At 44.4% G+C, this 24,261-nt stretch overlaps 1 protein-coding gene across 1 annotated transcript in view; it reads right to left on the bottom strand.

The window, feature by feature from the left end:
* Positions 1 to 24,261, bottom strand: part of FANCM (FA complementation group M) — a 153,340-nt gene that overhangs the window by 32,753 nt on the left and 96,326 nt on the right. Inside the window, exons 10-13 of the mRNA XM_040332374.1 lie at positions 20,351 to 20,538; positions 18,301 to 18,507; positions 12,328 to 12,711; positions 10,356 to 10,508 (exon numbers count right to left, since the gene is read on the bottom strand). Coding sequence (XP_040188308.1) covers positions 10,356 to 10,508; positions 12,328 to 12,711; positions 18,301 to 18,507; positions 20,351 to 20,538 — 932 coding nt within the window. The remainder of the gene's footprint in view (positions 1 to 10,355; positions 10,509 to 12,327; positions 12,712 to 18,300; positions 18,508 to 20,350; positions 20,539 to 24,261) is intronic.

Here is a 24,261-nt window from a genome sequence, read left to right as displayed (position 1 = left end):
TTATATCTATATTTTTAACAGAGACCCTAGAGAATAAAATGGTGGTTGTTGAAATATTTTGTCATACTGTATTTGCACAGAGGTCTTTCAAATGCATATTTTTTTTTTAATATATATATATATATATATATATATATATATATATATATATATATATATATATATATATATATATATATATATATATAAACACACACCACAGTAAAAGTTAGCCCAATTTTATTTTATTTTTTTGTATAAATGTGAAAGATGATGTTACGACACAAGAATTGAGAGAGGATTGAGATCTTTATTCTAAGCCAAAAAATCGTGATTCTCATTTTGGCCAGAATCGTGCAGCTCTACTTTACAGCCTCACATGCTTTTCTATTGGCTCCATTTGCGAGTAACATTCCTTTATCCAAATTGAAATGATTGCTCTGCTACACTTAGAAGGACCTTGTGTCGCTCTCTCCCTCCGCATTCTCTAGAGTGGCTTCTTGCTTCAAGACACAGCAGCCACTACAAAGGGCAGTTTGATTATAGATTACCTTTTTGTGGACTCATTTATTAAATAAAAAAAAATGTTCAAATAATTTTTAACCAGAGCCCCATCTATGCCGCCCGTCCATTGCACCAATTATATTTTTTGGGGGTTAGCACATGTAAAAGATGAAAGTGTTTTTGCTTTCTTGCGCACATAATGATGCATAGAGAGATACCACAAATACAAATGAAAAGCAATGCTTTTAGACTAGAATCGCAGCTTTATTATGTGACCTCCATGAACATGTCTGGCGGCTGAAGAGCTTTTATGAACAGCTCCTGTGCCAATCAATAAAACGGACACACAGGTGGCTAACAGGAAAACACATTTATCTATTATGGTTCTAACAAAGACCCCATATTACCCCACTAAGTGGGCAAGATCAACTAAGCTGTACAACGTCTACATTCACAGGTTTAACAAGAGGGTGAATTTAAGTCCATCAAACGGCATTGATGAAAAATTGTTTTGCCAGCTTTTTCACATCTCTGGAACAGCTCATATTCACAGACAACAGCCAAGTAGGAGGAAGAAAGTTTTTTTTTGTACTCACCTTAAAATACTTTTTCTCGTACATCACGGGACACAGAGTGGCATGGCAATTACTACATGGGTTATAGAACCTACCTTCAGGTGATGGACACTGGCACATCCAAGACAGGTAGTCCCCTCCCCTATATAACCCCTTCCATACCGGAAGTACCTCAGTTTTTCACCAGTGTATAAGGTGGTGGTCACGGTGAAGATGTTTTTTCCTTACAAAAAGCTTCTCTAAAAAGGTCTTTGGGCCCAGCAAGCTACATACCGGATCCTTCCAAAGTGGTTGGTACCCGGGCCTCGGTTGAGAAGAACAAGGTTTTGCTTGTAAATGCCTCTCCTAGGAGGGCTGGATCCTGGGTTCCAGTACGTTGGTCAGACCCAATACCAAAAGTTTCTGCCAGGGTACGATACAGGTCCAGGGGAGTGGTGATCCTGCCCGTGGACCCCGGTCCCTGAAGGTCTTATGACTTTGCCCACCGTGAGGGGCGAAGGTTGGGTTATCTGTTCTCAACAGAGCCCTGTGGCGTGGAGAGGTAAGTGAAGGTCCCTGGCGAACTTGGTTCAGCAGGGAGCCTTCTATTAAGCTAATGAAATATGACGACTGGGGAAATGTATGCTTGTATTGCAATATGTCCTAGGTTTGTGGTCATCTGCTGTAGTGCTTATATGTACCACTGGAGCTAGATACCTCTTAAGGGCTGTTAAATTACTTATACCTGGAACAGTGTATATCAGATGCAGGCAATGGAATGTTTTATGCAAACATTTCTTGAATCAGCTCATTTAGGCCTGTACCTTTCACAAGTTTCACTTGCCTTGTCCACTACAGCTTCGCTGTATCAGCGATGGCGGAGTCCTTCAGTGGCTCACCGCCTCCCCTCTGACGGCAGGCACCGGCGTGCGTGAGCGAATCCTACACCCGGAAATGTGGTCTGTGGACGACGGAGGGGGCAGGGCTTAGCGTGATAACGCTCCGTGTCTTCCATGTAGCTTTGCGCATGTGCAGGGCGTCCTTGGCTTTAAAACTATTATCAGACAGATGCTCTGGCAGTCGGACGGACACAGGAGCGCGGGCATTGTAATATTGTGCAATACTGTTTAAACCTGTAGGGTTTTGAAAGCATACAAACAGGCTGTGTACATAGATACCCCAGACACATTAGCTCTGCATCAGGCTGACTCCTTTTATAGCAGCTTATACGCGGGTCTATAGCTCAGCAGTGGATGCAATTTGGCTGTGCAGTACCTCGGCTTTGTGTCTGGGACTATCCCTTGAAGGGCTCTGGGACAAAAAAAAAACAGGTCCTATTTTTCCTGGTCATCAGAAGCTTTTGCGCTTCATGGTAAAGCAGAGCCATTATCAATTCGTGGCCTTACCCTTCGGGCTGGCCACGGCACCACAGGTGTTCACAAAAGTCTTAGCCCCTTTGTTGGCCAATTTAAGAGCTCAAGGGATATCATCAATGGCCTACTTAGACAATCTGCTGCTAATAGATCAATCGATTGCCAGCCTAAATCTAGCTGTGCGCAAAACAGTCAAGTATCTGGAGTACTTGAGTTGGATCCTCAACCTAGACAAATCAGCCTTACAACCAGTAAAAAGACTGGAATACTTAGGCCTGCTCATAGATACAGACCAAAGAAAGATTTGTTTTGCCTCAAGCAAAGATCTCCTCCTTAAGGGAGCTGATCCAGATGTTCAGTGCAAAAAGACAACCTTCCATTCGGCTTTGCATGCGGTTGTTGGGAAAGATGGTGGCTTCATGCGAAGCCGTGCCATATGCCCAATTCCATTCAAAGAAGTTACAGAACGACATTTTGTCCGCCTGGAACAAAAAGGTCCAAGCCTTAGACTTCCCAATGTCCCCAACTTCAGCAGTTCGTCAAAGCCTCTGTTGGTGGTTGGTGCCCCAAAATCTACAGAAAGGGAAGTCTTTCATTCCAATCTCTTGGAGAGTGGTGACGACGAACGCCAGTCTACTGGGCTGGGGGGGCAGTTCTGGGAAAACCGTCTCTCCAGGGGAGATGGTTGGCCTCTGAAAAGTCCCTCTCCATCAACTTTCTAGAGATTTGAGTGGCCCTGAAGACATGGACACCCGAGTTACAGGGTTTCCCTGTCAGAATACAATCCGACAACGCCACTGCCGTGGCTTACATAAATCACCAGTGGGGCACCAGACATCGTGCAGCTCAAAAAGAACGGGACAGAAGACTGAATTCTTGGTTGAGGTGAAAGCCTCAACACCAACTTGTCCCCCATGTAGAACCAAAAAAAGACCTTCCAGGAACAGGCCAACCCGTTCAGACACTGAAATAGCAAAAGTGATGTTTGATTCGGTTTGGTGAGGGCGCGATTGAGTTCCTGCACCTTTTCTCTGAGAAAATAAGCCCTGCAGAAATATATAGTACTACAAATACAACCGGCCCTTTGAGGACTACCATAATGCCAATGTGGCACCCCCCATCCCCCCGTGTCTGAAAACAGACATGTTGTGACCCATCCAGCTGACAGCAAGGTCTAATGGCCCAAGGTGACAAAGTCCCTGTGAGCAGCAGGAATAGATCAGAGATTGGAGTTCCATGTTGCTCTTTTTAGGCAGGAGCAACAGAATAGACACTCCACATAGCAAATTACGCCAGCTGTCATTCCCACAGCACTTACCCTTTCTGTGGCAAAAAACAGCGGGAACTAGAAATAAAGTAACTGAAGAAGCTCCCAATGCTCTGCACGACCAGGCCAACTCACTAAGTGAGACTTTCAGGGACAGGACGAGAACTAAAGCAATGCTAGTGGGCTTTGAACCTTGAAAGCTCTCTGCAGATAACCTACCAGAACAGAGCATGCAAAGAGCCCTACATGGATCCCAGTGCCCAAAGGTCGATTTCAGGCTCTTCCTGCAACATCCAGTCCAGGATGACCAGGCTGAGGAGCTGCAATCAAGGAGACAAAGCTCCAGCAGCTATGTAGAGACTACTCTTGATTGAAAAAAAAGAAAGAAAAAGATAAAAAAAAAAAAAAAAAGGTAAGTCATTAACACAGCAGCGCTGCAGAAAATACATCAGTCTTTTTAGGACACTAGAAAACAATGAAGCACGCCTCAGTTTTTTTCCTAGAGCTAGTTTTTTTTGTCTGTTGCAGAAGCCACAGACAAGAACAAGATATTTCACAGAACAAATTAATTAGAGCTTCTAAATTCAACAGCCTATATAAAAGAAAACCGAATTTACTTCCTGAACAATACCAAACCCAAACAGTATTGTGGAAACATTTTTACAACTTAAGTGCTACCCCAATACAAAGGGCAGACACAACAGGGCTTTTTTTTATTGTCAAACACAAAAATAGCAAATTGAGAACAATTTCCTTCCTCATTCACCTTGAAGACAGAAAACAGAACAAATAAGACCCTGCTGGCAGATGGATGCTGTCAAAGCCTTCACCAAACCTAACAATTGTGCCCTTTACTTCTTATAAATCCTACAAAAAAAAAAGTAAACTGCATAAAAAATGTTTTAATTAAAAGGGCTAAAAACACACACTGTCCATCTTCGGGATGGCACATCCACCTATGCAGAACAAAGACCTTGTTCACTTTAACGGTGGCCCCACCAGGAGAACATATTCTTATTTCCTTTCCTCCCACGTGACAGCACTACTTGAAGACCGGCCACTCCATTGACACATGGGCTGGAAATCCTAAGACCTGTGTAAATTTTGGAAACTTGGAGTTTACGCAATGAAGTGGCTGATTGAAGGTCAGTGCAGTCTTTTTTCCCCACTGCAAGTGGCGCTCATCTGCAGCAGCAATGCAGGTGGAGGAGGATGCCGAGAGGAACCTAGTTCCTCTGATCTCCTCAGTCACAGAGAGGCAGCATCCAATTTTGGACCCCAAACCGCGCCTACTGGGTATTTTTCCCGGATGCCGATAAATATACCAACATTTTTATGCATGAAACTATTTTCTGCTCGGAAAACAGTAGCCAAACTAAAAGATGAGGCAGACTCCCCCAGACTCTGACTGAAAAACTGACGTAAGCATCACATTGCCTTATTAATAGAGGATGCCCTGCAAAATATAATAAAGTCTGGGACCGTTGGCTTAATACATCTGACGTGTGTAGCACTGCTGAATTTGTCTCCCTCTTTTGTGCTGTTCAGCCAGGCCTGGGTTATATATGCCACTTTTATATTCTTTTCATGTTTATATACCGTATTTTAGATGCAAAAAAATGCATCCAAAGTCGGGGGTCGTCTTATACGCCGGTGACAGTCTCCGTGCTGCTGCGGGTGTCCATGATTTGAAAGCCCGCCTTCTTCTCAGACTGTCCTGTGATAGGCGGAACACAAATCTTCCCAGCAGCGCCTCTGTTCTGTGTTCCGCCTATCACGGATGCCTTCTCATCCTCGGACAAGATGAGAAGACATCCGTGATAGGCGGAGCACAGAACAGAGGCGCTGCTGGGAAGATTTGTGTTCCGCCTATCACAGGACAGTCTGAGAAGAAGGCGCGGCTTTCAAATCATGGACGCTCGCAGCAGCACGGAGACTGTCACCGGCCTGGAAGCCAGAAGCTGAAAAACGTGAGTGATGGCACAGTGGGGGGGAAAGTGGGGGCAAGTGATGGCACAGTGGGGGCAAGTGATGGCACAGTGGGGGCAAGTGATGGCACAGTGGGGGCATGGAATGTATTGGCACAGTGGGGCATGGAATGTAATGGCACAGTGAGATTTGAAAAAAGCCTGTTTCTGTCAGCGGTTGTTTCGGCTACCCCTCAGCTTCCAGAAAGACTAGAAGGAAGGGGGTAGTCTTATACAGTGAGTATATCCCAAAACCAACATTTTTCCTGGAAAATTAGGGGGTCGTCTTATACGCCGGCAAATACGGTAATTGCAAAGTATGTCGATGCACTATAAAACCAACGGGTTACTACATAGCAATAATCTCTGTACTTGATCAGGATCTTCCGGAACCACCCATACATGTCATAAATGGAATCATTGTACTGAACAAAGAATATGTTTATGCATTGGAAAATTGTACACTTTTGTGGGAAAAAAAACGTTTAATTAAAAAAAAAAAAACGGCAGTCATTGCACTATTTTATGTCACACTGTATTTGCGCAGCAGTCTTTCAAAACGCTATTTTTAGGGAAAAAAATACACTTTAATGACTTAAAAAATAAATAAAAAAAAGCAGTAAAGTTTTTGTATAATGTGAAAGATGATAGTACGCCGAGTAAATAGATAACCAACATATCATGATTTAAAATTGCGCATGCTCGTGGAATGGGCGACAAACTACAGTACTTAATCTCGATAGGCGACGCTTTAATTTTTTTTACAGGTTTCCAGTTTATAGTTACAGGGGAGGTCTTGCGCTATAATTATTGCTCTCGCTCTAACAATCGCAGCGATACCTCACATGTGTGGTTTGAACACCATTTACATATGCAAGTGCGACTTGCGTATGTGTTCGCTTCTGCGCGCGAGTACAGGTGTATGGGGTATTTTACATTGTCCCTTTTTTTGATCACTTATTCCTAATACAAGGAATGTAAACATTTCTTGTAATAGAAATAAGCATGACAGGTCCTCTTTATTGAGAGATCTCTCATTTACCTTTAAGAGCAGAAAAAAAGTCATTTTGGCTTTAACCACTTAAGCCCCGGACCATTATGCAGGTAAAGGACCAGGCCCCTTTTTTGCGATTCGGCACTGCGTCGCTTTAACTGACAATTGCGCGGTCGTGCGACGTGGCTCCCAAACAAAATTTGCGTCCTTTTTTTACTAACAAATAGAGCTTTCTTTTGCTGGTATTTGATCACCTCTGGGGTTTTTATTCTTTTGCGCTATAAACAAAAATAGAGGCACAATTTAAAAACAAAAAATCTATATTTTTTATTAAAAAATCTCGGGACACCGGCGGCGATATATAAAAGTTATCTTGTGGCGAGTCCTCTGCTGGGACCACTTTTATATGAAAGCTGACCGCCTGACTGAAAAAAATATACTGGGGGGTTATGACCGCTAGCTGTAGCCATAACCCCGATATTTAACGTCAAAGTAATGATGTACATTTACAGTTAGGAGATCGGCAAGTGGTTAATGTGAACCTGACCCGATATAAAAAGTGCCCAAGGTAACAAGGCTGATTAATCGGCACCTTGTAGTGCCGGAGAGACCCTTGTTGGTCTTCAAATCAATTTGTGTGTTCATGTGAAGCCCCTCCTGAATTCAAGGCCCAGACCGTACATGGGGCCTCAAATTTCTCAAAGTTAAAGCGGAGTTCCAACCACAATTAGCATTTTTTAAATGTATGTCCTTTCATCATGCGTTTTTATAATATAAATCCGGTCACTTACTATTTTACAATCCGCCGCCGATCCGCATAGATATTCAAAAAAGATAGTTTATAAAACTAGGTCCATACCGTTGTCATTTTGCTTGTGGGCATTGTGAAGCCCACAAGCACTTACTTCCTGTAAGTCTTGGATGGGGAGTGATAATTGGATAGCGCACTGCATCCTGGGAAATGATGACACACATTTCCCAGGAGCATTAGAGGGAGATGATGTCAGAATCCTAGGTGATTCCAAAGACAGATTTTGTGGGACCGCATAGCAACAGGCATTTCCAGATGAGTAAACATTTTTTTTTTTTTCTTTTTTAGGTCTAATGAGCACAATATGGAAAAAAAAATTTGGGATGGAAACTCCACTTTAAGATTAAACCCTGTCCTTCCCTTATGCCAAGCTTTGCCCTGTCGATCAACTGTCAAATGCCAGTTCCTCCACTATCCACTTGATCACTAGATGCCCAAGGCAAGTTTGAATTTTTTTACACACATTAAAAACGCAGCATTTTTTTGACCCCCCAAACACTATGGGCCAGATTCAGGTAGACTTACGACGGCGTATCAGTAGATACGCCGTCGTAAGTCCGAATCCGCGCCGTCGCAATTTTAAGCGTATGCTCAAACTGAGATACGCTTAAATGTTGCTAAGACACGGCCGGCGTAAGTCTCCTACGCCGTCGTATCTTAACTACCGTATTTATCGGCGTATACCGCGCACTATTTTGCCCTGAAAATCAGGGCAAAATCGTGGGTGCGCAGTATACGCCGATACCCGATTTCCCGCCATGAGTTTGAATACTGCGCCCGCATATAGCGAGCGCAGTACACTCGTGAATCTTTGGCCAGTCTCGGCGCCTCTCGTACTGACGTCCTGAGCGTACAGGACGTCAGTGCGAGAGGCGCCCGAGCCTGCCCGAAGATTCACGAGTGTACTGCGCTCGCTATATGCGGGCGCAGTATTCAAAGTCGTGGCGGGAAACGAGCGGGAGGACGCCGCCGAAGGACGCCGGACCCGCCGAAGATGGACACCGGACCCGCCGAAGATGGACACCGGACCCGCCGAAGATGCACACCGGACCCGCCGAAGATGGACGCCCGACCCGCCGAAGAGGACACCCGACCCGCCGAAGAGGTCACCCCACGAGGCCGCAGATGGACGCCGCGCAAGACATCAAAACTGTAAGTACAAAACAACAAAAAATCTTTTTTTCCCACAGGATTGGGGGCCACTTTGGGGGTGCGCGGTATACGCCAGAGCGCGTTATACCGCGATAAATACGGTACATATTTACGCTGGCCGCTAGGGGTGTGTACGCTGATTTACACCTAGAATATGTAAATCAGCTAGATACGCCTATTCACGAACGTACGCCCGGCCGTCACAGTAAAGATATGCCGTTTACGCAAGTGGTTTTCAGGCGTAAAGATAAACCACCAAAAAGATGGCGCAGCCAATGTAAAGTATGGACGTCGGAACCGCGTTGAATTTTTCAAATTTTACGTAACTCGTCCGTGAATGGGGCTGGCCGTAATTTACGTTCACGTCGAAAGCGTTGACGATTTGCCGACGTCATTTGGAGCATGTGCACTGGGATACGTCCACGGACGGCGCATGCGCCGTTCGATCGAAACTTCATTTATGTGGGGTCACACTTAATATGCATAAAACACGCCCACATCTTCAACATTTGAATTAGGCGGGCTTACGCCGGCCCTAATACGCTACGGCGTCGTAACTTCGGCGGCAAAATATTTGAGAATACCATACTCGCCTCTCAAAGTTACGGCGGCGTAGCGTATAGGAGATACGCTACGCCCGCCTAAAGGTATGTGAATCTAGCCCTATATATTTTCTGAAAGCAGAGAGCAATATTTTTATGTTAGACAATTTTTGTGCAGCCGTTTATCAAATGCAAATATTCAGGAAAAAGTACCCTTACATTTTAGTGCACACAAACACAATACCCATTCTTTGGGGTAAAATATATAACAAAGTTAATGTTGTGTCAAGTAAATAGATACCAAACATGTCAAGATTTGAAATTGTGCTCTCCCGTGAAATGGCGACAAACTTCAGTACTTACAGGGGTTGTAAAAAAGGCAGATTTTTTTATTATCTTAATTATCCATGCGCAGCAGCCCCCCCCCTAATACTTACCTGAGCGCCCTTCGATTCAGTGATGTCTACCAGATATAGTGACTGTGGGGGTCACTGTGGTTACCGTATTTATTGGCAAAATCGTGGGTGCGCGATATACGCCGATACCCGCGCCGAGTTTGAACCACTGCGCCGGCATATACCGAGCGCAGTACACTCAGGCAGGCTCGGCTCCTCTCGCGGTCACGTCCTGGACATACAGGACATGACCGCGAGAGGAGCCGAGCCTGCCCGACTATACCCGAGTGTACTGCGCTCGGTATATGCCAGCGCAGTGGTTCAAACTCAGCGCGGGAAGCGAGCGGGGAGGACACCGCAGAAGGACGCCAGACCCGACGAGGAGGACACCACCGAAGCCGCAGACGGACGCCGGACCCGACGAGGCCGCCGCGCAAGACACCAAAACTGTAAGTACTAAAATCTTTTTTTTTACAGGAATGCGGGTCCACTTTAGGGGTGCGCGCTATACGCCGGAGCGTGCAATACCCCGATAAATACGGTATATACAAACGTTGGACGGCAAGTAATAACTCAGGGATGAGGTTTATGGTTAGGAAGAGGCAAGGTTTAACCTCAGCGTTCCCAGAAGTCAGCGCTCCATGTACAGCGTAGGCCTAGAATCCAAAAGGACTCCACAGAGAGCGACAAAAAATAAAAAAAAAGTCAACTGTATTTTACAATTCTTAATATTTTTTTGGAATTTACCTAAAATATAGAAACAAACTGCCCTCACAGCACAGAATGCGATTGGTGCACTGAACTGGGCTCCGCTTACCTCCTCCCCTCTCATCTGCTCAATCAGTTGCGTAACAGCAATGAAATTTTTACTCCGAAGCGAGTGATCCACGAAGTGCGTTGGAAAAGGACGATTCTGCCATAGTTTCCACTCTGATAGGGACAGCTGATGGACACTTCCTGAGACTTGTTCCTAGGTTATGCAATCATAGGAACCAAATTAGCATCTCGCAAATGACATCAGTATTATTACACATACTTGCATGAGCGCTTAATACTACAGCTACCCATAAATGACACTTAGGGCTGGTTCGCACTTGTGCGATGCCAGACATTGCATGCGATTCGCAGCGCACTGCTGTTCACAACACATGCGATGTCTGTGCAATGCGATTTCAGCCATACAGATAGTACGGCTGATTTTGCACCGCATTCGGTCCAAACACGCACAGGACCCTTTTTCTGTTCGGACCAGAATCTGATCGCATGGGTGTTCACACATATGCGATCCGATTCATGTCCGAACTGTCAGTTCGCAGTGCGATACGCGAGCTGAAATGGAAGGTGTCGTTTAAGTGGAGGTTCACCCAAAAACTTAATTTTTAACATTAGATTGAGGCTCATTTTGTGAAGGGGAATCGGGTGTTTTTTTTTTTTAAATCGAAGCAGTACTTACCGTTTTAGAGAGCGATCTTCTCCGCCGCTTCCAGGTATGGGCTGCGGGACTGGGCGTTCCTATTTGATTGACAGGCTTCCGACGGTCACATACATCGCGTCACGATTTTCCAAAAGTAGCCGAACGTCGGTGCGCAGGTGCCATATAGAGCCGCACCGACGTTTGGCTTCTTTCGGCTACTCGTGACGCGATGTATGCGACCGTCGGAAGCCTGTCAATCAAATAGGAACGCCCAGTCCCGAAGACTATACCCGGAAGCGGCGGAGAAGATTGCTCTCTAAAACGGTAAGTACTGCTTCGATTTAAAAAAAAAACACCCGATTCCCTCACAAAATGAGCCTCAATCTAATGTTAAAAATTGTTTTTCGGGTGAACTCCCGCTTTAACATATAATGACACTCCCCAGCAGTTTACATATGGCAGTGTGAACTGCCGTGCGAGTCAGGTGCGATGCGGGAAACCGCACTGGATTCGCAGGGTTCCCGCATCGCACAAGTGTGAACCGAGCCTAAGGCCCCTTTCACACTTATACGACTTGTCCCTTGATTTGTGATGGCAAAGTAGCATGACAAGTCGTTTCCCATGATTTCCAATGACAATCATTCATATTAGTACAACTTCAAGTCCTTCCGACTTCAAAGTAGTCCCTGTACTACTTTGGTCCGATTTTGATGCCACTTACAAAAGCATTCCCTGAAATTGCGGTAAAATCATGCTTGCGAAATTGTGGAAAAATCACACAACTTTGAAGTCGCAGTAGTGTAAAAGGCGCCTCAATCTGACCAATCTACAAAAAATAAAAACAGGTTTCTGCATATCAACACTTTCGTTTTACGGGTTCTGACAAGTACCAATCGTATTATAATATAAATCTGTAATGATTGGAGAAAATTATTATTTTTTTGAGGGTGTGGAGACCAATTATATTGAGGTTAACATAACCTTTTCTACTTTCTATTTAGTATGGATCTTGTTAAACCCGGAGGGGGGCGTCCATAGACGCCGAGTGTATGACTCAGGAGCATGCCCGCATGGTAACCCCCTCGGGAGAGAGCATCCCAGAGGGGGTTATCTAATGCGGGGAGGAGCCGCGAGAGCCGCAGAGGGACCCCAGAAGAGGATGTTCGGGGCCACTCTGTGGAGGCAAGTATGACAGGTTTGTTATTTATTTTTAAAAGGGAAACTTTAGTATCACTTTAAAGGTCTCACAGGCTCCTGAGAGATACACCGATTATTGATGGCTGCCAATACCCACCAGCTTTTGCCTAAAGCTCCAATAATTTAGGGTGGACTTCTTCCTTACCAGTTAGTTTCTGAAGTGACTGGTCATACCCACCGTGCTGGTTTCCGGATCTCTGAAGAGCTCAAACTGCGTTCTGGGTAGAATGACATCTGTTACCCTATCAGATTCTGTCAAACGATACAAACGGTTCCAGGTCTCAAACTCTGCATTTGTCAAAAGCCAACCTTCTTTTTTTGTGTCCTCCCTGTTAAAAACAGAAGATTTCCGATGAACCACGCTGGAACGGCGGTCCTTTGAGATGGGCTTTGCTGGGTCTTTGGCATCATAGGTTCCTTGTGTGATGTACATCTTGTGCAAGGTTGGGATTAGTCCTTCTGGAACCATGCGTGGGCATTCCTGGTTGAGGTGGAAGTTGGTGTCATTTCCCAGGATGGCCTTGTAGATGCTTCTCTTATTGCTCTGACTTTGGTTATAGGTCTATATAGAAAAGAAAAGCAAGTTAGATTTAGGGCCCGACAGGCTTTAGTAGAAAAGCAAGCTAGATTTAGGGCCTGACAGGCTTTAGTAGAAAAGCAGGCTAGATTTAGGGCCCGACAGGCTTTAGTAGAAAAGCAGGCTAGATTTAGGGCCCGACAGGCTTTAGTAGAAAAGCAGGCTAGATTTAGGGCCCGACAGGCTTTAGTAGAAAAGCAGGCTAGATTTAGGGCCCGACAGGCTTTAGTAGAAAAGCAGGCTAGATTTAGGGCCCGACAGGCTTTAGTAGAAAAGCAGGTTAGATTTAGGGCCCGACAGGCTTTAGTAGAAAAGCAGGCTAGATTTAGGGCCCGACAGGCTTTAGTAGAAAAGCAAGCTAGATTTAGGGCCCGACAGGCTTTAGTAGAAAAGCAGGCTAGATTTACGGCTCGACAGGCTTTAGTAGTTTAAAAGCAGGCTAGATTTAGGGCCCGACAGGCTTTAGTAGAAAAGCAGGCTAGATTTAGGGCCCGACAGGCTTTAGTAGAAAAGCAGGCTAGATTTAGGGCCCGACAGGCTTTAGTAGAAAAGCAGGCTAGATTTAGGGCCCGATGGGCTTTAGTAGAAAAGCAGGCTAGATTTAGGGCCCGACAGGCTTTAGTAGAAAAGCAGGTTAGATTTAGGGCCCGACAGGCTTTAGTAGAAAAGCAGGCTAGATTTAGGGCCCGACAGGCTTTAGTAGAAAAGCAGGCTAGATTTAGGGCCCGACAGGCTTTAGTAGAAAAGCAGGCTAGATTTAGGGCCCGAAAGGCTTTAGTAGAAAAGCAGGCTAGATTTAGGGCCCGATGGGCTTTAGTAGAAAAGCAGGCTAGATTTAGGGCCCGACAGGCTTTAGTAGAAAAGCAGGCTAGATTTAGGGCCCGACAGGCTTTAGTAGAAAAGCAGGCTAGATTTAGGGCCCGACAGGCTTTAGTAGAAAAGCAGGCTAGATTTAGGGCCCGACAGGCTTTAGTAGAAAAGCAGGCTAGATTTAGGGCCCGATGGGCTTTAGTTGGTGTTAAATGGGGTTTTGCCATTTCTAAACAAGTCTATAGGAATGCCAAACCCACTGATAGCAAGCCAAATGCACTGGTCAATAAATTCTGAATGAGCTCAGAAGCATCTCCAACTAATGCCATTGACACAAGCCCAAATTTGTGTTTGTATTACTATTGTGATTTATGCAAATTACTTATTATAGAAATAATAATTCATATGCAAATACATTTCCCCAGAGACACCATCATTTGTGTGGATCCCCTCGCTGTACTCCTCTAGTTCTGGGGTTTGCTCGTTTGTCCCCTTAGGGGGTATTAGTTTGTCTCTCCCCACACCCAGTCCCCATCCAGGTAAGAATGAGACCGTGCATGGTTATATAATGAGATTGATGTCCTGTTATGTTACTGAAATATCTCATGTATGTTTTTCTTGCATTTAGTTCAGTTAAGTTTACGTTTACATATGTTACACTAGCAAGCTCCTGATGACATGGACCAGTCTACGAAACACGTTGAGTATTGCGGAGAAATAAAAACAAAATGCATACTGCTCAAATCAACCCTGCCCAACAATTCATGTAAAAAGATGCAAATACTTGAAAAATGTGTGCAAACAAAACCCTCTGATTTTAACCACTTAAGGACCGCTGCACAACTATATACGTCGTCAAAATGGCACGGCTGGGCACATGGACGTATATATACGTCCCCTTTAAGAGCCCAGCCATGAGTCGCGAGCGCACCACCGGCGGCGTGCTCGCGACCCGGTCCGAAGCTCAGTGACCGCACCCGAGGAACCCGCAGACCCGTTTGCCGCGGGTGTCCCGCGATCGGGTCACAGGAGCTGAACAGGGAGAGGTGAGTGTAAACAAACCTTCGCCTTTCTTCTCTGTGGCAATGTCAGTGATTGTCTGTTTCCTGATAGAGGGAACGACGATTACTGACGCCACATGTCCAGCCCTGCCCCCTTACAGTTAGAAACACACAAGGCCACACTTAACCCCTATAGCGCCCCCTAGTGGTTAACCCCTTCCCTGCCATTTTTTGCAGTAATCAGTGGATTTTTTTTCGTCCCAAAAATGTGTCAAAAGTGTCCGATGTGTCCACCATAATGTCGCAGTCATGAAAAAAAAAAAAAAAAAAGGAGCTCCAGCCCCACAACTAATTTTTTTTTTAGGTCAGCAGCTAAAAATTGTGTACAAATACATTAAATATTAGGACACTTACCCGTCCAGGGATCCCACAATGTCGATGCCCTAGCCGATTTTTCAATTGGCTCTCGGGTGATGCCCGCCGCCATTCCTTATAAGAGAAACCGGCAGCAAAGCCTTGCGGTTTTACAGCCGGTTCCCTACTGCGCTTGCACGAAGCATGCTGCCCTCTGTAAATGACCTTGCAGCGAGGGATGGAGGGAGTCAAACTTTTGGGGGACCACGCAGCGGCAAGGTCACCCATAAAGTGTCAAAAACAGGAACCCGCTCCCCCACGAGAGGTGCCAAATGAGGGAGGGAGGAAGCAAACACCTATTTGGGTGCAGCTCTGCTTTAAGTATATATTTGCCAAGGTGTGAAAACAAAAGCCTTTGTTTTTAACATGAATGGCTAGACAGGTCAATTTGGTTGTTTTGCAGGCTAGCTGGTACGTGTGATGGGAAATCCTTGTTTGTTTGTGACCAACTTGTTCTACTGTCTATCAGGGTTGTACAACTATGGGCAATCAGCAAAACCAATTTGGCAGATAAAACTCCTTTCATATGAGTATTTCAACAGTGTATTTGGCCATTTACCTGGGGTTCAGTGTAATGTGTTTAAGCTAACCTAAAAAAAATTAATAAAAAAAAAAGGGATCCTGTTCACTTAAAGCATGTTAAGTGCTGTGCTATTTGGCCTTCTGTATCACCTGAAATACCTGGCTGATCCTTCCTGGCTATACCCTCCCCCTGTAAACTGACCCGGTGTATCATGGCTGCTGAGCCCTGACACTGGTCAATTTACGTGCCCTCTGTCATCCACAGCCCTGCTCTCTGCAGCTGTGGCTCCTCCCCCTCCCCTCTGTGCCTGTCAGCTCATACCAGTGCCCTCCCCCTCCTGCTGGTATCATAAGATATTGTGATTACAATCCACTCTGTTATAATAAATGCTGTGCCCCACTGTATATGTTTTGTAAAAAAAAAATCCGCCAATATACCCGATAAATACCTTATTTTATAGCCGATAAATACCTTATTTTATAGCTGATGAATACCTCATTTTAAAGGGCTGCTCGGCAGTCACGTGGCCGGCCATCTCTCTCTTCCTTCCAGCTGATGTCAGCGGGGGATTCTCAGCTCCGCCCCCTTTGCTGTCAGACACGGAGAGGAGAGAGGCGGCCAGTCATGTGGGTGCCGAACGGCGCTATAAAATAAGGTATTTATCTGCAAATTTTTTACAAAACACAAACAGTGGGACACATCATTTATTATAACAGAGGGGATAGTAGCAACAACACTAAGTGGCTTAACAACCACTTTAACGTTTCAGCTAGTGTCTTCGGACCATAGGAGCTCTTCCTGACATCATATAGACATGTAGAAAATACAGCACACCATCTTACTACATACTGTGTAAAGCCTCATACACACGGACGGACTTCAAACAAACTTTTCCGTGGATTTTTGTCCGAAGGGAGATGGCCGGGCACACCCATAGCATACACACGGCAGGACTTTTCTGCAAACTTTCCCAACATCACGTGTTTTTTCTGCTCTTTACCGCCACCCTTTGGCCAACTTCTGCTATTGTTGGTTGATTTTAACATTGGTTCTGGGCATGCGTATTTGCACTTTCTGACAAAAGTCAGAGGGATTTCTGTACACACGATAGGACTTTGCACCGTAGAACTTTTGTTGCCGAAAAGTTTGTCCGTTTGCAGAGCGAACTTTCGTCCGATGAAAACCGAAAAAGTTTGTCCGATGGAGCGTACACACGGTAGGATTTTTTTTTAAAACGTGCTCATTTTGAAGTTTGTTGTCAAAAAGTCCTACCGTGTGTATGGGGCTTTAGTAGCAGGAATGTTCTTTCTAACATGCAATAAAAAGCAGTGCTTTGTTAAGGTTACATAAAAACCATGCTGGAGTCATGGAGAGGCCAGTTGTTATATAAGCAGGTCTTTTTATAAATAAATGGCGTAACGCATTTCTTGCCTTGAGGCGCTGTCCATATAAAAAGCCTGTCTTGTTAATACCAGTGAGGGGTCTACTTCCTTTTCATCAGCTCACAGCACCTGGACTGTCACCACTTACAGTATGAAGATCTGTTTTCTAGGAAGCGCCGCTCAGCGACAAGAAATCAATCAACTATGAAAAACGCAATAAGTGACCAGTTTAATTTATATTACTATGGGAATTGAGCGGTCCCATACAGTAATGGTTACAGAAAACCCACAGCAGACATGGCGGAAATGATAAAGTGTTCGGCTGAGTCCCTTGTCCTATGTTAGTAAAGCCTTCTTGGTGATTTTTACCTACAGGTAATACTATAATAAAGCTTACCTGTAGGTAGAATGAAGATCTCCTTAATGTGCACCGTTTAGAAGATATTCACCCTGGATGCAGCCAGTTACGTCATCAGCGCATGCGCTCTGAAGGTCAGACATACCTTGCCAGACCTTCAGAGCTTTGTATCAAAACCGAGGGCTCCAGAGCGCATGCGAGTTTCCCCCTGGGATTCTCCCTTCTCTCCCCGATTCTCCACCTCTGAGCTGGTGAATCTGGGAGGGAGAATTCTGGCAGAGATTGCCAGTGAGGTGCTGAGATCGCACCTTCATAAACTGGTTGTTTCTGTGTGTGGAGATGATCGGCAGAGAACATGTTTCTATCCACGTTGGCTACAATCTGGTCCTTCTAAAGTCTGAAGGACAGTAGACTGGTCCTTTGTTTGAAAAGTTTGCAGACCCCTGCTTAAAAGCATGTTAAACCGCATAGTGCTTGTGCTGCGTCATTTGTCCCTTTCCATGCTGTAAATTACCAGGTTGATCCTGCCTGTTACCGTGTCCCCCTAGGTGTGCTGACCATGATAATCATGGCTGCTGATCCATAAAACCGTGGTCAGTTTACATGCCTCCATCATCCCATTATGTTTAGTCTCTCCCCCTCCCTGCCTGTCACTTCCTAGTGTGTGAGCCAATCTCCAAACCCACGTGGCAGTAAAGGAAGCGATTACAGTCACTCTGTTCTAATAAGATATACTACGCGTGTGTTTTTTTAATTCTGCAGCCAAATAACCCTTTTTTCACATCGCCAATGTGCGGACACATGAGCACCCAGCTGACAGAGGAGATTCTCAGCCCCTCCCACTGTAGTGCTTAGTTTGGGAAAGGAGTGATCACGTGTCCACACATTGGCAAAAACAAATGTGAAAAAAAGGTAGAATTTTAAAATAAATAAAACACACACACAGTGTAGTATAGCTTAATATAACAGAGGGGCTGCTAGCAATTGTAATCAGACTTTACAACCACTTTAACTAAAAGATGTAAAAGATACAAAGATGGGAAGATACCCCGAGGAGTTCAACAGGGAGGAGGGAACCAGACCTACCCGCTCCTCTCTGCCTTTGCACAATATGACTACTATGCGGCCTTGACGTTTTCTTCCTGTTCTTCCCATTCTCTGCACCAGGCGGATTGGACTCTTCTGAGCATCAAAACAAATAATGAGATCTACTTCTCCAATGTCCAAACCTTCTTCTCCAACGCAGGTGGAGACCAGAGTATTATATCCGCCTTCCCGAAACCGCTTCACCACCTGAGAAAACAAATATAAGCTGACCAATAGCAATGAGAACAGAAAGTGGTCATTCAAAGCTGCATGTCAGGTGCAAAGTAGTCCGGGAACTTTTTTCAAATCTTGCGGCACCGCAAAGTCAGTATAGCACCTATTTGACCAGTTCCATTGCCGTCAATAGGGCGTGACTTGTCACACGATTTGGACCTGTAAAACCGCATGACATGTCGCACTGGTGTGACCGGGTGCTAAAGCATGCTCGTTATACTCACTGTGGAACTTAAGGGGTTAATCATTCACATTGCGTAAAAAGGCTGTTTGACCCTGTCTTCTCTCATACTCCATTTCTTATACTGTCCCCAAACTATCTCCTGATGATACAGATCCTTTGGAGTGCATGTAATCATATCACAGGGCCAATCAGCATTGTTCAGACACAGGGTCAGGGGTCATGTAACCTCATAGGTCAGTCAGAGGAGAATGAAAACTCCTACAAGCTTTAACCAGACACTGAAAGAAGTCATAAGACTGTTCTACCTGATGAGAAAGGGAATTTATCAGTTTATATTTACTAAAATAATTGCATTTCAATGTTCTGTGTATTTTTGGGAGACCAGATATAGTGAATGCAGGCTCCTGGGCTGAGTAACACTTTAGAATCATGTAGGCAGATAACAAATAGATCAGAATGATAATTTTTGGTACAGAACTGGTTCAGAAAGTTGTAATAAAAATTGGTTATGCACAGAGCAGCCCCGATCCTCCTCTTTTTGGGTTCCCCTTCGGGGGTCCTGGCTCCTCCCCCTACCAAGTTCCCCCAAGAGCAAGCATCTTGCTATGTGAACACTTGAGCAAGCTCGCTCCCGAGCCACGCTCCTGTAAGTGGACATCATCCATTCACACACACAGCGCATCTCGACCCTGCACCCTCCACCTTCTCTTCATTGGCTCACTGGATGAGATTGACAGCAGCAGGAGAAATCATTGGCATACCAAGATTTATAATTTTATAATATATATATATATATATATATATATATTATATTTAGACACTTTTTGCTTATCCTAAAGTTCTGCTTTAAAAACAACAGGTAATGTGGGAATAGAAATGTTCTGCAGTATCAAAAAAAATAAAAAAATCAGTACCAGAGTGAAGCATTAATAAAAGCAGTCCCCATGACGCAACATGTAGGGTAAAAGCCCTCGTTACCAGAGTTGAGAAGAGTAGTGTACCTCTTGTAGCCCAATCTGCCGATCTGTCATGGCATCGGATCGGTCATTCAGACATTACAGGGAGTGGTGAGCCATAAGTCCGCTCTGTGAACTATACAGCCTGCTTGCACTTATATTTGTGAGTGCGTTTAAGGAAGTTGGAAATAATGGATTGTAGATCGAATACAGAGAGCACTATTAGTGTTTCTTTTTTATATATATATCCTTTATGGGCAACAATTGAATTTTGAATAATGGAGCTTTCCCTTATATTGAAAAGTGCCAGTCACCTTGGGCTGATCCCAGATCTTAAAGGGGAACAAGTGGGTTTAGACCTTGGTGATCCTAAGGTCCATCAGAAAATGTGAACGATCATCTTATGTTAGTCTGGTGGTGGAGCTTCCCTTTATTTGCACTTGGGACTCACAGTGAAGGTCTTTTGGAGTGAAGATTGAACACACCATGTTATGATGTGGACTTCTATTTTGAAGAATGTTGCACTTTATTAGTTTGATGTGAATACCACGATCACAGTATCACCATTAGAGATGTTTTGTTACAGATGCACCAGTCTAATCATACTTGGCACTGTTGTAATAATACAGGACTTTTGAGAATTTTAAAAAAAGGTGCTGAGAACACATTGACCCACCTCAAGCTGCTCTTTCTGGGTGTACCCTTTCACTCCTTTTCCAGTAGATGAATGCCCCACAAAGGCCATTACCCGGACAGTGGGTTTATGGTGGTTGAGCATTTCTGCAATTTCTTGGACACTCTCTCTGTAAGATGAGAAGATCATGATCCGAGTATTTTCTGGAGATTTTACAGAAGAGTTCTGCCCTGCAAAACAATGAAAATATCTGTTATGGTTCTCATTTAGATTTTCAGGGCCAAAAAGTGCGCGATATACGCCGATAAATACGGTATATATATTTTTACATGTAGAAGAGGAATGACAGAATTAGCCTGGTAGGGAATAGGTTAATAACACTCAATTATAAATAGTACTTGTGTCGCAATTTTATGTGTAATATTTTTTCTTTATTTGTCATGTTTTATCCCCCACAAAAGTGGAGTTACCCTTTAACCATTACAGCTATATTTTATTTTAATGAGAAACATCAAAACATTTTGTAAAAACTTGACTTGGTCTTCTGGGTGAATATGGCTTATCCTCGTAAGCGTGCCTTAGGTTGTTGACTCTCGCTTTGGAGATTCTACCACAAAGGTTGTGAACGGAGGAAGAGCCTGCCAATTAACAACATCCTAATTACTCTGCCCTCAGTCTCCTCCATAAAGGATCAATAGGGGCCAGGAGTGAGCGCTCTTTCTGTACAATTAACCATCTCACGTGACACAATGGACAGATCATACAAATCGATTCCCTGAAATTAGAAGCTGTGAGCTGGCCTAGATAAAAACCTATAGCTCAATATTCGTCACAACAGACACGCTTTGAAAGCACTGTACAGACAAAGGATGGATGTTGTTGGAGTGCCGGCAATGCCTTACAATTATTCCTCGTTTCCACCGATCGGTTCCGTACGGTACGCTATTTTGGGTGTTTCCTTTATGAAAGTGTGCCATAAAACCGAACCGTACCGGACCATTCTAGGTCCTGCTTCAGATGTGGGGCCATAGAAAATGGAACGGTTCGGTTAGGGCGGAGCTACAATACATTCCACTGATTGGTGGACGCGCTAGGCATTTTTCTAAACCCTGTAAGGTCCCCGACGGTCCGATTTGCAGTGGAAACGCTCACCAGAATAGACCGGTCCATTCTAACGGTTCCAAATTTACTGACCCGAACCGTTCCGTTCAGTGGAAACGAGGCATAAGTGTGCAAAACAAGTCCATTTTAGAAACGGGCACTTAAGAGTTTGTTGGGGGATCAAAATGTGTGATTACTACATTTATACTCTTTATTGACTGCTGCAAATTAGAGCATAAGAAGAAACCATTCACACTCAAAAAAATATATATATATATATAATATAATATAATATATATAAAAAAATATATAAATATATATATATATAAATATATAAGATTGTGATAGGAGTAGATTGTTGGAACAGGAAGGGACCATCCCCAAACTGTTCCCATGAAATTGTCCAAAATGTCTTGGTATGCCGATACCTTAATGCAGAATTTTGACTTAAAAAAAATTAAAAGCCACAAGCTACAAATACTGCAGCTGCTGACTTTTAATTAATCAGACACTCGCCTGTCCCACGATCCAGCGATGTGGGGGAACGAAGCCCTGCTCCTTTCCACGGTGCCAGCATCACTACTGTGGGCACCAGGTTTTGGCTTTAAAGCCAAGCACGCACTACGACTGGCCAGGCAATCACCTGGGACCTGTGACGTGTCTCAGACGATTGCGGAGAGGGAGGGGGAGAGAACTTTCTTCCGGTGCCCCGGGAGGAAGTGGGAGCTGGAACACTCTAAAAAGAGAGTGTCTCCCCCCCCCCAAAAAAAATTACATGCCAAGTGTGGCCACCTTTCCTTAAGGGGGTTGTAAAGGATTGTTTTTTATTTTCTAAATAGTTCCTTTAAGCTAGTGCATTGTTAGTTCACTTACTTTTTCCTTCGATTTCCCTTCTAAATGTTTTTTTTCTTTGTCTGAATTTCTCACTTCCTGTTTCTCCTCAGTAAGCTTGCCCCCATCATCCGAGCCGTTCTGGCTGGGGGTTAGTCAGCTTGCTTGCCCCCCTCCCCTGTGACTACATTCCTGCCGGGAGATGCTGTGAACACATGTAGTCCCAAGGGAGGGGGCGAGCACGCTGACTAACCCCCAGCCAGAACGGCTTTGGATGATGGGGGAAAGGACCACGGCGCTGGAATGCTCTACCCACTACCATCCGCTTGGAGGAAAACCATCAGGCCTTTAGGAAAAAACTAAAGACCCACCTCTTCTGAAGGACCGGCAACGACTCTGGACAGAAAGCGCCTTGAGGCGATTAAGTTCACATTTGTTGCGCTATACAAGGAACAGGAAGTGAGAAATTCAGACAAGGAAAAAAAAAAACATTTTGGAGGGGAAAAAAAAAAATCTAAGAAAAAAGGTAAGTGAACCAACAATGCACTAGCTTAAAGGAACCGATTAAGAAAATAAAAGATGAACCTTTACAACCCCTTTAAAGCGGAAGTTCCATTTTTGGGTGGAACTCCGCATTAAGAGTTCCCTTCACTGGAACCAAGCTCAACCACTGAAAAAAAAACAACCCCACACCATAATTCCCCCTCCATCAAATGATTTGGACCAGTGAACAAAACAAGGTACATAAAGACATGGATGAGCAAGTTTGGGGTGGAGGAACTTGACTGGCCTGCACCGAGTCCTGACCTCAACCCAATAGAACACCTTTGGGATGAATTAGAGCGGAAACTGCAAGCCAGGCCTTCTTGTCCATAGTTGGTGCCTGACCTCACAAATGCGCTCTGGAAGAATGGTCAAACATTCTCATTGACACACTCCTAAACATTGTGGACGGCCTTCCCAGAAGAGTTGAAGCTGTTATAGCTGCGAAGAGTGGGCCAACTTAATATTGAACCCTATGGACTAAGACGCCATTAAAGTTCATGTGCGTGTAAAGGCAGGCGTCCTAATACTTTTGGCAATATAGTGTACATGTGAAGGTAGAACAAGTTCTGATGGTTCAGTACTCATGACATTACACCTTGGACCCTCAGCATGCGCTATCATTGTCAGCGTTGCAAATGTTCTCGGTATTCTTATTTTTCAATAAAGAATTGATAAATAAAAAAGAGGAACACATTTTCAACAGCACATTCTCATCAATGCCCTTGAAAAAAACAAAATACAAAAAAAAAAACGTAATCACACAGGGCAAAGGCTAAAATCTGAACATTTTTTGCCGTTTATAAAAAGTCAAATCGCAGCATGCGGCTGCTTAATACACAGAATAAAAAAATAAAAAATACAAAGGTGGAAGCAACTGTGGTGTGTGCGATTTGCACTCTCAATTATGGTTTCTCCCTCCCCACCTACCGAGTATTTCAACCTCTCGTATAAATGGATTAGAAAACATGCGGGTCACGTCTGTGTCATCGGCACACAAAGTATTTTCTCACTGAATGCCTTTGTCAGTTTGCCACAAAAGCCATTTGCACAACACAAACGGTTCCAGGAAAATATTCCCATCTCATAACGTTTAATGTAACCTGATGACAAGGACAACGTGAAGAGAAAAGTATATGGTGGTAAAGAGTGGCGGACTAAAACTCAAAATGGCTTGGAAGGTAAGAATGAACATCAAAGAGTTAAATAAAAGGGATTTTTATAACGGCTTACCTGTAAAAATCCTTTTCTTGGAGTACACCACGGGACACAGAGCCATTACATAATGGGTTAAGGGTCACCAGCGGTTATTGGACACTGGCACAACCAATTAAAGCAGGCCGCTTGCGGACAAGAAACCCTAAACTGCTGCCTGCAGCACACTTCGCCCGAAGGCGGCATCCTCATGTCCTTTCACATCTATTTGATAGAAATGTGTGGACTGAAGACCAAGTTACAGCTTTACAGATCTGAGCCAT

The sequence above is a fragment of the Rana temporaria genome, chromosome 13, assembly GCF_905171775.1.
Source record: "Rana temporaria chromosome 13, aRanTem1.1, whole genome shotgun sequence".
NCBI lineage: Eukaryota > Metazoa > Chordata > Amphibia > Anura > Ranidae > Rana > Rana temporaria.
This window is presented reverse-complemented; position numbering and strand designations above follow the sequence as displayed.